Source organism: Eurosta solidaginis, chromosome 5, assembly GCF_040869045.1.
Source record: "Eurosta solidaginis isolate ZX-2024a chromosome 5, ASM4086904v1, whole genome shotgun sequence".
Lineage (NCBI taxonomy): Eukaryota > Metazoa > Arthropoda > Insecta > Diptera > Tephritidae > Eurosta > Eurosta solidaginis.
The window spans coordinates 264,606,246-264,622,138 of record NC_090323.1 but is presented as its reverse complement, the minus strand read 5'-3'; the positions used below and the strand labels follow the sequence as shown (position 1 = coordinate 264,622,138).

Here is a 15,893-nt window from a genome sequence, read left to right as displayed (position 1 = left end):
ATGTAGATACGTTTAGTGGAGTATATTCATCAACAGAAGTCGATAAGTGTAGATACTAAAATATTAATACAGGAAGAGTCTTTTGCACCATGACTCCTTGTATGAATTCTAATAGTTCTGCTACCCGTTCTGTGAATTAATAAAATGAAAAACATTAACGCAGAAGAATATATTCATGTGTATATGAAAGAGGAAAATCAACAAAACAAAATAAGTCAAAGAGCGGTTTCTTTATAAATTAACCGGAAACTATTTTGGCAAGCACCTGATTTTCTCAGGAAATTGAAACGCTTGCGTTTTTAGCTATCTTCCTTTTTAATCGAAATGGTAAGCTAATGCTGACGTGACAGCTTACCAAGTAAGGGAAGAATCAAGGAGTATGTTGCAATATACAGCTTACTTTCTCAGGATTGTATTCAGGTTATACCTGAACAGCGACATTGATAGTTTGGATGCGTAAACATCTTTGGCCACATTATGAGCGAATCCAGAGTGTAAGCGTAAATTTAGTCACTTCACTGTTCCGTACTGTAGGAACTATGTAGGTGGTAGAGTTGATATGAGCGATATTAGACAAGAAATCAAGGCAAAACAAGGGAAACAAAGTAAAGGAACGGAAAGCAAAGACAAGGAAAGGAAATGAACAGAAAGGAAAACACAAGAAAAAATAAAAGAAGAAGAAAGATTATAAGTCCAATCTGTAGCCAAAAACGAAGTGGAACCGAAACCGGACGGCGTGATATAAATTTGTTACCGATGGGTTATCGTTCTATAGCAGACGGAATATGGCGTGTTATATAATTATTGCCTACGAGTTATAGTTTTGTTATTGACGAGGTATGGACGAGTTATCGACTTATTATCAAAATGTTATACACTTGCTATGGCACAAATGGTTGAGTTATCGGTTTTTTTCTACGACGACTCTTCGATTAGCTTTGGAACATTTATTGGTTTGTTTTCGTAGAGTTATTAATTATTTATCGAAAAGTTATCGATATGTTAAAAATAGTTATCGATTGGTTATTGGAGCGTTATCGATTTGTTATAGAAAATGTATCAATTGTTTTAAAATTTTATCGATTTATTATCGAAGTGTCATCGATTTGTCATAGAAAAGTTATCGATATGCTAAAAAGTTATCCATTTGGCTTTCAATGCTGTCTTTGTTATATTAATTACGAACTAATTGAAACCGAAGCCAAAGTAAATGAGAACTTCTCATTGTGCCATTTATATTTTCGGTCTCGGTAGACTTTCATTATTTCCTCTACTGATGATGCTGACTTAATGAAAGGCGTAACTAGCATTGCTTGTTTACGTTGTATAGCTGGATAAAACTTCCAGCTAGATACCGCATAACGACTGCTAAATCTCGGCTGCCGATTTTCCTATTTGAAATTTTTTTACAAACACCCTACCCACGTCAAGACGTAATAAAGTTATGAAACAAATTCTAAAATAAGGCGTTTTTGAATTTTAATTCTTCCTCAGCTAGCTTTTCGGGAGCTGAGTTTTGAACTCGAAATGCCCTGAATTCACACTTCATACTATTGTAAAGGCAGATGCCTCTATACCCTCAGACATATGAATGTGCTGCTGTACGCTTTGTAATTTGTCTCTAAATATTGCCTTTTTTACTATTATTTTTTTATAGACATTTAGGTATATATGTTTACTATGTGTTTTTAAACCAAACTGTATGGAATATTCTCACGGGCGTTCAACAGAACTTGATTAGTAACATTGAATTTTGAGAAGTGCGTTTTTAGCAATGCTCTCGCTTTTCAATATTACAAACGAATCTTGGAATAGGGTGTTTTTGAAAATTATTTTAGAATAGGGCATTTTTGAAACTGCAGCCGAGATAGGGTGATATTCCACTTTGCAGTCGATATATTCGATTTTTTGTTGTCTCGTAATAGATTCTGCAGCTTGATTAAAAATACCACTCGCGAAGGAGCACGGATATGGCTATTGTTTTTTATCTTTTTCTTCCATAGTTTATTTAAGCATTATGTTTCTAAATTATAATTTTTTTCTGATGTCACGTTGTTTAAAATTTTCCCAAATTATTAAATAAATTATAAATTAAAAATTGCTTCAAATAAATGATTTTATACATTTAAAAGCAATAAGCGATCGGTTGTATGGGATATACATTATATATAGCTCCGATCAAAGAGATTTTTTCAGCATATCTTCTATGATATATTAGAATATATGTCACAGAGTTTCACGTTTATACTTTTTAAATTGCAGCAGGAATGACCAAAATCCTCTTATCTGAACGATTGGTTTTATGGGAGATATATGTTATAGTGGTCCGATCCTCCCGGATCCGACAAATGTCTAATATAATACAAAAATACATCCTTGTGCCAAATTTCATTGAGATATCTCAAAATTTGAGGGACTAGTTTGCGTTCAAACAGACAGACGGACGGGCGGACAGACGGACATGGCTATATCAACTCAGTTCGTCGCCCTGATCAATTCGGTATACTTAATGGTGAGTCTATCTTCTATATTTCTCAACGGACCAAAGTTAATATACCATTTCATGTCCATGAAAGGTATACAAATTATATTAACAATACAAAAAAATAAGGTAATCTAACCACCTGGACCGCCAACACTTTCTTTACATTGAAACTTTATTAGACTGCCGTTTCATTTGTGTATGCGAATATATGTATATTCATTATAACTCATTTTCTTTAACTTTAGCTTTTGACTTATCCTACGACATTTTTGACAGGCAAACAAGACACACAAGCAACAGTCAAAGTCAAGCATCGAACTCCTCTCGGCGCCCCACGTGCATACACGAACAAAATAAGTGACGACAATTCAGTTTTGACAATCAACAAAAGGATTAGGAAGGTCATTAGATAAAACCAAAAGTTCAAAAGGCAGTCAAAAGGCAAAACGATAAACTAAAAGTGATCAATAACCTTTCGATTAAGTTTTATTTTTTAATTTTTTTTTTTTTTTAATTTTTCAAATTGTATATATTTGTGCACTCAAACACACTTAATAGAGAAATTCAAAATTTAAATATATAAAACAAAAGAAAAAAATATTTATGAAGCAATCGAAAGAAAGGCGCAGACCAAACGCAAAAGTCAAGCGAAAAGCAGCAAACAGTAAATGCAGCAAGTCGGTGTAGAAGAAGCATCAAATAAATGTTATATTCACTTTTAAGCTATTTGAATTTTTTGTTCGCCATCATAAGGAAGTGAAAAATGCTGAGTGTGCATTGAAGATCGTCAACAACGGCGACGGTGATCGTGCCGATGACGTGAACAGGGCTTGTGGCAGCGTCTGCAGGCGGCATACGTCTATCATATTTCTCTTGTGGGTTGGCTGACAAACTTACAGCTTGTCGCTGTAATAGTATTGATGCTGTTGTTGCTACTTGTTGACTTTTTGGTTGTCTGGCTGATTTTTACTTGGCTGCTGTAATGCTGTTCTAAACCGTGTCAGGTCTGGTTTGGTCACTGCGGCTTACAAGCTTTTTGGGATTTTACAACTTTCGGTTGATTTTACATACATACACGTACAAATGTAGATATACTTTCCTCATCAGCAGCCTAAATCATGCCATTCTTTTTTTGTGACTTTGCTTTGTTTATTTTGTTTTTGTAACAGCTTTTTTTTTTTTGGTAGTCTGCATATTCGTCCACGTACCACTGCTTTCGATTTCATTTGTAATCTTAAATTTTTAGTTGCCACCAATGGTAATGGTGTTATTTATGTTATTATCCTTTTAGTTGTTGTGTGTTTGCTTTGAAGTATATATTTTTTTTTTTGTGTATATTTAATGTTTAAATAGTTTTCATTACTTTCGTTGTTAAAAAATTGAGTTTACGAATTTTGAATAGTTAAGTGAATCTTATCAGCATTCAGGGTGTGGGTGGATTAAACTTATCTGGTTTTTCCAATAATAATTTACTTTGGGCAATGCATATATTAATAATATAAATTTATACGCATGTTGGCTGTGTGAGGTTTGGGGATCTAAAATTCCCTCAAGGGAAACAGCTCAAATTGACAGAAGATCATTGTTGTTATTGTAGCGATAAAGAAGCTTTTCGAAGGTTTTTGGGATTGTTATCAAAGCTGATAGTTTTTTGCCGGATGTAGATCCGGTAAGGAGCGCCACTAAGCTACAAGCCGGATTTAATATGACCACATTGAACCTTCTAGGCTATCCCAGCGCCCAACCGTAGTTCCATGAGCAACTGGGAGTAGACAGAGCATCAGCTGCTAAAGAAACAGAATTCACCACGGGTAAGTGAAGTTGACAACTGCGTTGGAGAAACTATATATTGCGCTGACAACCCTTTAAAGGGTTGCGCTACACAACCCCTTGAATTATTTTGGTATTTTAGTCGCCTCTTATGATAGGAATACCTGCCGCGGGTATATTATAAGCCCCCTAGCCCACCGGGGTATTGAGAGAAGGTGTTGAATATATAATGTTGAACGTATAATGAACAATAGATGCCGCTATGTCCTGTTGAGAGAGAAAGATTGTAAGAGGGAAAGAGAAAGGAATGAGGAAAATCATTAAATATTTTAAAGCCAAAGTTAAACAGAACAGACTCTGTTAGGGCCCCACAAATGAATATTGCAGAGCTTTTTCGAATTATACAAAAATAAAAATATATAAGTGATTGCTAAATTGTACTTTTTCTTTGTCTATTTTCAGGTAAGCCAAGCGGAGTTTTTGCCTCGGCCTCGTGCTGATCACATTTTCATCAAAAAACATGTACTTACATACATAGCATTAACGTAAGGTATTTCCATATTAACGAGTAATATTTTTAAAGCTCGCCATATTAAATAAATCAGTCTCAAAATTATCACTTAAACAATACAGAAGTCGTCCCGAAATATTACTTACTAACTTAATTGGCGCTTAACCGTCTAAACGGTTATGGCCGTCCAACAAGGCGCGCCAGTCGCTCCTTCGCTCCGCCAACCGGCGCCAATTGGTCACACCAAGGGAGTTTAAATCGTTTTCCACCTGGTCCTTCCAACGGAGTGGGGCCCGCCCTCTACTTCTGCTTCCATAGGCGGGTTCCGATAGAAACACTTTCTTGGCCGGAGCATCATCTTTCATTCCCGAAATATTGCACAATATAATAACGACATCATCCTGAGAACAACCCAGAAATGAACTGGAAAAATGTACAAAATCATGATAAAGCAAGCATCTCAATACTATTCCGAAATAATCCCAAAAATGTTCTTGAAATAATCCCGAAGCCACACCCGATGTGATTACAAAATTATCTCAAAACAGCATTGAAGTGATTTCAAAAGTGCCCCAAAAAAGTTTTGACGTGATCCTAAAAATGAAAAATCAAATCAAACAGAATTTCACTCTGCCACAAAGGTTCACAAGCAATCCCAGACGACAACCTATTTTGTTTAGCAATGATCTACAGAAAGTGCTCACCCATTTTCCAGATCCTAATAAAATCTATTACAAAAAGCTTTTGATATATTGCCGTTATATTGTATCGGGTTAGGCAAACCATTCACCCTTGAATAAAACGTTTTCTTTCTCTCAGAGAGGTAACAGTTTTTAAATTGCTCCTCCCATTTGGCTCCCTTATGTTGGTCTAGGCTAAAGCTACGGATTAAGTTGTGAAATCAGACGGGATCTCCGGAATTGTGTCGGCTTGTACGAAGCGATTTGAGTGCGAATCGGTGATCAATCGAAACTCATGCTTTGTCGAACATAAGTTGGAATGGACAGAGCAGCGAAGAAGCACTCCGAATTTTCATCCCTACATCCAATAGTGGGTTCAAGTATATGGAACTGTACATTGTGGTAGAAACTAGACGACCTCCACTACCCTTCTCAGGATTCTTTCTATGGGCATTGTAGTCATCGCAAGATCCAATCTGTTTGTTAGCTTCGTGAAATGAGTTTGCTCTGTTATCTTCTTAAATATGCCGTTGCAAACAAATCTAACAGTGGAAGGTAGTCAGTTATGGATGAGTGGCTTTGATGTTATGAGACTTGGTCGCGTGTGCAGTCATCGTGCATCTAGCAGCACCACGCCATTAAAACAAAGTGACATCGACTAAAGTCTGAAGTGCATTGAGCAAAAGTTGCAGTCTTATATATTTAAAGCTATAATATGGTGGATTCATTGCGAGGAATAAGAAAACGAGGATCTTGTGCTGATCGCAGTAGATGAGGGAAGAGATGTGACTATGGCTGGTTCGCGACATTCGTCCTGTTAGAACTGCGTAGATGGTCGTGAGGGGCAGTCGTATAATGCGCTTAGGCGCACACCTAAGGACACTGCTTAGTGTGAGCTGCAAGTAGTAAAAAATATTTTTAAGAAATTTGGGGGACTGAAATTACTGTAGGTTAACTCATGGCAATCCGCTCGGTGCAAACATCTGTTGCTTGGGAAACATTGACAAGAGTGCGAACATTTAAAATATATATATACATTTTTTTCTTTTTATTAAATATTTAGGAGAATGTTGAAACAGCTCTGTATGAACATTGACAAAGCGACATCTGTTACGATTATATCTTTTAAATCTCTTCAAAGCCTTTTCTCTCGGGAGTGAGATACGAACCCGCTCTCATGTTGCGTTCTATAAAAAAATAAATGTAAGGCGCGATAACCTCCGAAGAGATCTAAGGCCGAGCTTCTCTTCCAATTTCCGTCGTGCTCCTCTTGATTTTCCCTACAAATTGGCCGGACGGGACCTACATGTTTTATGCCGACTCCGAATTGCATCTGCAAGGCAGATGAGTTTTCACTGAGAGCTTTTCATGGCACAAATACACTCGGAACGCTTGCCAAACACTGTCGAGGGGCGACCCCGCTTAGACAAATATTCTTCTAATTGAAAAACCTTATTTCTAAAATTTTGATGTTGCTTTGCCCGGGGTTCGAACCCTGGGCATACGTTGTGGTAGGCGAAGCACGCTACCATCACACCACGGTGGTCATGTTGCGTTCTGCTGCATATATTTATGCCGACAGACACAGTAATACCTGGCTATTAGCACGGGGTTTGGTTCAATGCGCACACATTTTTTAGCTAAACGGTGTATAATCATATGTATTTAATTAGCGAGCTTTGCTCATATTGCTTTATACAATGGTTTTTGTAATTGATATTAGAGAAAAATTGTAAGTTTACAAACGGCGATGGTTACTAGAACATGTTTCTGAATTTCACTTCTTCATCAGCTAGCTTTTCGGGAGCTGAGCGTTGAAACGGTATATATTAAACGTGACTATATTAAAATTAAGACACCGCGGTGGAAAGCGTATTAGAAGAAATCCTATCTTATTATCTAAATTCTAGCAATAGATTTTTTCCAAAACAATTTAAGTTCCTTTTGAGAACACATTTGGGACAGAAATAAATTACGGTTGACCACCCCTCTGAAATCGCGAACACAATTTTTAATCTTGAAACAGATATGCTATGTGCAATTACGTTCTGATACTCAGGTGAAGTTGGGTTTTTATGAATTTAATTTCAATTTGAGTATTACCATTGAGATAGGTAAGCTATTAAGAGAAAAAGATTGAGCTGGTTATAACTAAAAATGCATATTACTTTCTACTCAGCCTTTGAAAAAAACTTACCGATAACTAATCTTTTGTAAAAACGTCTCGAAAAGCTAGAAAATAAAAAATAAAGCACTCAAAAAATTACTCAAAAAAACTACTCAAACTCAAATGCATGTACGATCACTGCTGAGTAAAAGTGAGAGTCAAAAATCAAAAATCATAACACGAAACCTCGAACATAGAAGCAAAACCAAAATAAAAACAAAAGTGTTACAACACAAAAACAATGCACAAACACAAAACGAAAATAACACTTGAATGAAAAAGTAAGAAATCAACACCAACCAAACGCTTCCGCATATAAAACGACAAAAACGCTATTAACGAATTGGCGGCGAATAGCGCGCAAAACGAAATCGCGTATACGTGACGTGCTGTAACTAAATATCAAACATATGAACGTAACACCGACCTACAAACAAACATGTATGTATATATGTAAAATACATGTGCATTAGAGGATAGCTGAGGAGGAGCAGTGCAGTCAGTAAAACGTTGCAATGAATCGTGTTTATCCGTCAATTTTTGTTGCTACGTGCGAGGGCTGGCGGAACACGTCGAAAGCAAAAAAGCGCTACAACAAAATCACGAGTCAGTTATCAGCTGTTGAACAGCATTTGAGCTTTACTCAGTTGTGCAGTCGCGCACATGTGAGACGAGCTTGGCAAATTAAAACATTGATACATTGACTTTGGCCATACGATAGCAACTGAAAGGTTCATAAACCAAGCTAGTCATACGGCAAGCAACAAGCTGAGCTTAAATGCTAAAAGCTCAAAAAGTGTGAAAGAAGAAATGCAAAAAAAATTGGCTGCCTGTTTAGCTTGTAGAGCGCCTGCTTATGGCTTGCTTTGGCAGAGCATTGAGTGCGAATAGCGAAAGCCCAAAACTATACAGCAGCTCTACAACGAAGCTAATGAAAGCGAATTACTAGCTCAGGTATCGTACAAAAATGCAATGCTCCGACAACCGAAAGATCACCAAACACTATCGTCATTCGAACTAAGCAGGCATAGTTGTTGTTGGTGCTTTTTTCGTTTTTGTTTTCTTTCTACTGAATTTTTTTGGGTTCGACGTGTGCAAATGTAAGCTCACTCTTCATTCGCGTTTCGGCATCACCGGCTCCAAGTCCCATTTTGCGGAAGAACGAATAGCAACAACGCGCACGTGAACGTTTACAGTGGCGAAGCTTCGAAACTTCGTTACAACTTTGTAAGCTGCAAGCGGGAAACGTTTTGGAATTTCGTACGGAGCGCGTCGTTGAGGTGGATATAAGTGAAGTTTTTTCTTTTCTTAAGATTTGAAATTGTGAGTGTTTGAGATTTCGCTGTTTATCAAAAATTTTCTAGGTGGTATAAAAGGAACCGAAAACACATTAATCTTTGGTTGTCTAAGTGAAAAAAAAAAACGATTACGTGATAACAAGTCCAAAATTATCCCAAATAAAGTGGACCCAACTAAAATATTGTACGGAAAACCGCCTTATTAATTCAAACAATCTGAAAGTTTTGATTAAGAATTATATTATTGCTCATTATATTAAAAACCAACAAGATTAATAATAAAACAGTGAATGTGAATACCGTATATCTCACGGTTATAACAAGCTAAATTTAGTACCGTCTGGCACACATAAATGAATTGACAACAAATGCATACTAGAAGAGAAAACTAAAGAAATTATGGAATTCATCGCCTTGTATTTACAGCAAAGCCCTTTCAAGGACACACTTTTTCATATGTAGCTCTCTCAAAAATACTTCAAAAAAAAAACAGATATATATATATTTATATATATATAAGCCCAAATATTTATTTAGAAAAACTATTGAAACAGCTGTCAAGTACAAGTACAGCCGGACTAGCACAGATATGAAGAGAAGTGTGTGAAAAGGGCTATAAAAATAAAAGCCTACGCTCGTGTCAAAGACAAACAAACAACAAGTGCAATCTAGGTGAAGTGCGAGGCAAAACCAAGGAAAAAGTGATATATTTAAAGCACAAAATAGATACACTTGTGTTTGTTTTTGAAATGGCAGCGCAAAGAACAAGAACAAAACTAATTTAAATGCAAAAGCACGTCTAATCTTGTATAATAACAAAACAATGCTTTTAATTCGCTGAACAAATTTAAAAACAAAACAAAAAATAATAGAACAAAATATAAAACAAGCGAAAAGTCGTGATGTGAGTGAACAATAGACAAGAGCAAGAAAAAACGAATAGAAATAAAACAAATATTAAAAATAGAGCAAAATATAAAAAAACATAAGAGTATGTAAATAAAGAAAAATAATATATTAATACAATTTATATATATATGAAAAAAAAAAGAAATAATTTCAAAGCCAAAGGCAGGTTGATAATGATATGCAAATCTTACAGAAAAAAAGTTGTTCAGCAAGCCCACCGAGCGGTAGCACAAGCGGAATAGGCCACGGACCATAAGAAGTGTTCGCGTGGCTCAAGTGCTTGTTGTTGTAAAAGTTTATACATTGCTTGCACAAAAAAAACAAAAAAAAAAAACCCAACCCACCGGCTGAGCAGTGAAAAAGATAATAATAAAATCATAAAGAGAACAAAAAAAAATCTGAATCAATATAAACAATCGCATAGCTAGCCGGCAAGTGTAGAGCATGAATGTAGTGTTGAGAAAAACGAAAAGAACTCAAACAAAACAGAAGAGTGCTTTAAAAGTTAGTAAGTACTGGAAGCACGCGCGACTTTAAAAAAGGCAAACAAAACAAAAGCGAAATGCCAAGTAAAGATGAGCAAAAAAACTAAATAAAAAAACAAACAAACAAAAACTGAAATAAAAATTCGAAATACGACAAAATTAAAAATTTATGAAATAACATCAAGTACAACTTAATTAAAAAAAAAAAATAATAATAAAAATTTTAATTTAATTATACTAAGCTTACATTACTCACTTGAAAAAATTTCAAAAAGGGAAAAAAATGGAAACAAAATTAAAGAAAAAAAAATTAAATGGCATAAAAAATGTGAAATAGAATCTATATTAAATAAAATATAAAAGCTAAAAAAAAATAAACACAAAAATAAATAAAATAAATTAAAATAAAAAATTGTATGAAATTCCAGTGTATTAAAGCAAAATGAAATAAAAAGGAAAGTAAAATAAACGAAACAAAATAAAACTTAAAAAAACATGTACAAAAATAAAGTAAAACCAATATAAAAATGTATCATGTATAATAATATGAAAAAAAAAAAAAAAAATGGAGTTTATATAAAAAAGTAAGACTAAACTAAGCTTAAATTACTCGCTTAAATTTCAAAAAGTTAAATAAAATGAAACAAAATTAAAGAAAGGAAAAAATTAAATGGCATAAAAAGTGTGAAATAGAATCTATATGAAATAAAAACTAAAAAAAAAAAAAAAATTTAAATAATACAATAAAATAAAATTAAATAAAGTAAAAAAATGTATGAAATTCAATCGTAATAAAGCCAAATGAAAAAAGGAAGTAAAGTAAACGAAACAAAAATACATTAAAAAACATGTACAAAAATAAAGTAAAACAAATATAAAAACGTATTATGTATAATAATATGAAAAGATTTGAGTTTAATAAAGAAGTAAGATCCCCCCATAGTAAAAAAATTGAAAATAAAGGAAAAAGTGTATACTACAAAAAATAATATATAAGAGATAATTGGAAGATGTGAAATGCTTTGAAATAAACGAAATAAAAAAGAAAAGAGAAATAAAAATAAGGTAATCAATAAGATTTAAAAAAAGAACGTAAAAAAAAAATTGATTCAAATAACCACAATTAAAAAATTTTTAAAGGGGAGAAATAAAATAAAACAAAACAAAAATTGAATTGAATAAATAATTAGTAAAATATTATAAAAATATTAATAATAATAAAAAAAATGACAAAATTAAAAATTTACAAATATATAAATCTTGGATAAAATAATAAAAATGGTAGGTATATAAAATTACTTTTAACTTAAATGAAGATTATTAATAAAGAAAAAATAATAATAAATAAATTTAAATAAAAATGTTTAAAAAGTTACAATAAAAGTTGTAAAAAAACAAATATTTATTTATAATAACAGCATCTTTAGGTAACTTGAGGAATTGAGGCATCGCGCCGCCGTTCAGTGTTTCTGTGCTTTCACATAAACTTTTAATTTTTCCAAAGTCTCTTGTGTTCATGTATAAGGTGGCAAGCCACTTGTCATTGATTGATTCAATTCTCAAGCATGGAATACTTAACGCAAGCGTTACAAATCGGTAACACGCATGCGCATGCCCATCAAGCGCACAACGCATTGCATAATGCACAGCAGCAGCAACAACAACAGCATCACCAGCAGCAGCAACATCAGGCGCACTTACAGCTTTTACAGAATGTACAACATGCGCAGCAACAACAACAACAACAGCATCAGCAACAACAACAACAACTGCTAGGAAATATGCAAACAACGCCAAATCAAACAACCGCTTTACCACCGCTCAGTTCACTGCCGCTGCAAGTCGTACACAATCTGCCACATTTGTTAGCCGCTGGAAGCGGTGGCAGTGGTGGAGGAGGAGGAGGTGCAACTAATGGAGGCAGCAGTGGCAACAGCAACAGTAACAATAATCTCTCATCCAGCGTCATCAATCCCTCCGCTGCACATCTAAGTAGCCTTGGCAGTAACCTCGTAAGCACAAGTAATCTTGTCAATAGCATAGCTGCTGCTACTGTTAATTCAACGTCTAGCGATGGTAATACCAACCCGAATAACAACAATAATGTAAACACTGTCAGTATGAACGCTGTCAATACGCTAAGCAATAATGTGCATTTGCACCTGCGCAATACAATGCAAAATGTTGCCAACACACAATTGCAACAAACCATAAATACGTTGGGTAATAATTTAGTTGGCAGTTTACCGCCAAGCTCACAGTTATTGCATCATCGTTTGCAACATTTAGCGAATGTAAATAATGCAGCAGCAGCTGTTGTTGCTGTGGCGGCAAATAATATCAACAACATGAATAATGTAAGCAATGGAATAGGCAATGGCAGCGGCAATGTATTGGCGAATGTTAGCAACACTGCGAATTTGATTGCTTTAAATGGCGGTGGTGGTGGAGGTGTTGGTGTTGCTGGCAGCAATAACAACAATAATAATAATAATAACCCTGCAACGCCCAATAATAATTTAAGTTTGAATGGTTTGGCGGGTATTATTGGTGGCAATAATGGCCAAAGCAATGGTAATGGTGGGAGCGCGAACGACAACAACAACAGTGGGATGGCGCACAACAACAGCAATGCCCATTTGCCGAACGGTGTAGGCAGCAATAATACAAATGGTAACAATAACATCGACGAAACTAATCGTTGGACACAATTTCAAGTGCAACAGCTGTGGAAGCAACATGCGTCCTATCTCAATGGTAATTATAGAAAGTTAAAAAATATTTTTTTTGAAAATATTCGTGGAATATTGAGAGATGATCCAAAAATATGCGCACATAAGGTTCACGTGTAGGTCCAGAGCTTCTTAGGGGGTAATTTCGATATGATTTTGCTGATTCCCCGGGTCCACCCGCGGTCATTTGGAGGAGGTCCTTTCGGTATAGGTTTGTAACTCTGTCGAGGGAAGGATGTACGTGGACTATCTTAGGGGTCATTTGGGGGGGAGTTTTTGGGAATCACTCTAGACCTTTCGAGGTCATTTTGAGGACTCTTTCGGCTATCCCAAACATTTTGGGGACTATTTCTTGGTAATTTTAGATAATGATGATTTTAGAGACTCCCTCAGGGTCGTTCCGGAGTTATTTGGATGTCATTTCGGAATGATGTTGGGTACTCTCCCGAGGTCCTTCCGGGGTCCTTTTCCATATGTTTTCCATGAATAACGATAATATGTCACATCACTCAGCTTTCTTTGAATTATGGATGGCAATTAATTTTTAATTTTTTCGCTAGTGGTCACTCAAATTTGGTCATAAAGTTCTGAAAAACTCTAATTAAATAAGTTGTGAAAGTGGGCTTTAATGTCTTATAAGGATCAGTGTTAATCAAAAAACGAGAAAAGTGTAAAGGTAATTTTTTTGGCACAAAGCTTATAGAGACTGTTAATTAAGCTCCTGTTGTTCCAACATAGACTTTCCCTTGCATTTTCCTTTTATATTTATAGTTTACATATTGATTTGAAATATATTTGATTGAAAGAGTCCCAGCCGCAACTTATTCATCAAATGAAAAAGAAAAGTCTTTGAACATATTGTAACGAATTTTGGGAAAATTCCGCTTATTTGAAACCTTCTGCTAACTTTCGAATCGCTAAACTGTTGAAAAAATCACTCCAATATTCTGTATGGCAAAATGGTCTTTATTGGACTACTTTGGAAGTAGAAAAACTATACTTCACAATTATACATCGCAATTGATAGCGTGTTTAGATCAAACAGATTAGTTGTTATTCAGCTTGCGCTGCTTTTATACTCTCTGTTGCCTTGTCCGCATACTTCTCCTAAGATCTAGTTTTTCGAGAACAGTTGCAGGTCATGCATGGTTAGTTACCAGACATAACCATGTATATCTGTAGTCCACGTCTCTTCCATAGCTTGTGCATGTGTGAGTAACTACTTCGGCTGATGACCAAATGTGTGCGTGTGATATCTCTTCGTTACCTTGTATGTATGTGTGTAAATGATGACTGATGTATTCATATACACCAATGTGGCTTGCTACATGTTTTGTTGTTGCGTGATTATTTACTAAGAGCCTAGTGATGTCAACATTCGCCACAATATATTTCCAGGAAATAACATTGACCTTCGCTGAATGTCAAAGACAGCTTAACAATATCGATTTAGTAGCAAAGAAAACGAAGCAAAGCGCAGCATATAATAATCTGCTCTGTTAATGCACTGCCACTGCAATAGATTAAAGCTGAAAAAACGAAAAGAACAACGACAATGTGGCAAAGGCCTTATTTGCTACGTGCTAAATGCAATGTTGAAAAGAAATTAGTGCAAAGTGATTGCCATAGTTTTTGAACTTCTTTTTTTTATTGAAAGAAAGATATTTCCGACTTTAACATATAAATAAATATTTAGTATCGTCTTGGTTTTGTTTTAAATAAAAATGATATGATATTTATTAGATTTGTCCTTAAGAAACTCTTTTCATGGAAAAACGTTTTCAGGGAGTTTGTTGAGTGGTCTTCCACGACAATGTTCGATAATATGACACCAAGAAAAAGTAAATTGCGACCTGCCTGACTGAAGGGGAATTTTTGAAAAACAATACTAAGTCACGATGATATCGACGACTGAATGTTACAGCATCTGCGTCGCGTTTGCAATCACAATTACCAATAATAGCAATAACATAACCAATCACAGCTCTCACCGCAGAAACAATTGACTGCAATCGCCCCCCACCCCCTAGCTCCATGAAGAATTTGGGGTCGCCAGAGTCTCGCTAATGAAACATTTGCATGTTACATTCATAGTTGTAACAGGATTAACCTCGTGTAGGTGCGGTTGGCAATTGGGTTGCGGAAGTTCCGAAGCTATAAAAATTTATATTGCGCTTATCAACACCTCGAATCCCTGCTCTCAAAGAAGGATAACCTATGCAAGGGCTCTCGCTAGCTGTTGCTATCTCTTACTAGATATACTACGACACCTCATGCTACTTTGTGCTAGCACAAATCACAGCCTCATCGGTGTATACTATCACAGTTGCATTTAGCTGCGAATGATTCTGTGATTGCTATATGATAGCGTATATTGTCACAGTAAGTCCGTCACAGCTATTTCTTCGAAGATGTCACTGCGATAAACCGTAATCTTGCAGTCGCTATCACAAAATCACAAAAATGTTTTTCAATGACTTTTCAGTGATGAAAAATAAAATAAATACTTACTTGGCTCCATTAACCTCCTAAGGGTTAAGGCCATTCGTCTTTCCCAATTTGCGTCCTGCTCGTTGTGATTTTTCCTACAAATTGTTTTCTGTCTAATCCGAGCGGCGTTTGATAGGCAGATAAGCTTTTCCTGCGAAGCTTTTCATGGCAGAAATATACTGGAATTTTTTGTCAAATCGCAGCCGAGAGGCGATCGCTCTCAGAAAAACCTTTTCTCTAATTGAAAAAAAAAATTCTCAATTTTCGATGGTTTTTCAGCCAAGAAAGACATGGAAAAAAATTGGAGCGCCTGAAAAGATACAGTTGTTCCTCAAATATTCCAGAATCCGCCAACTCCATTTGGGA

At 35.4% G+C, this 15,893-nt stretch overlaps 1 protein-coding gene across 40 annotated transcripts in view; it reads left to right on the top strand.

Moving 5' to 3' along the window:
- The window catches only part of Pdp1 (PAR-domain protein 1), a 280,156-nt gene that overhangs the window by 199,852 nt on the left and 64,411 nt on the right, over window positions 1–15,893 (top strand). For 21 of the 40 annotated variants that reach the window (XM_067790277.1, XM_067790271.1, XM_067790267.1 and 18 more), the window contains exon 3: window positions 4,718–13,062. The exons of 16 other annotated variants lie outside the window; for them this stretch is intronic. In XM_067790277.1, the coding sequence (XP_067646378.1) occupies window positions 11,871–13,062 (1,192 nt within the window). In that variant the 5' untranslated portion in view covers window positions 4,718–11,870. The remainder of the gene's footprint in view (window positions 1–4,717; window positions 13,063–15,893) is intronic. 3 more of the 40 variants (XM_067790259.1, XM_067790260.1, XM_067790257.1) reach the window with 3 other exon arrangements.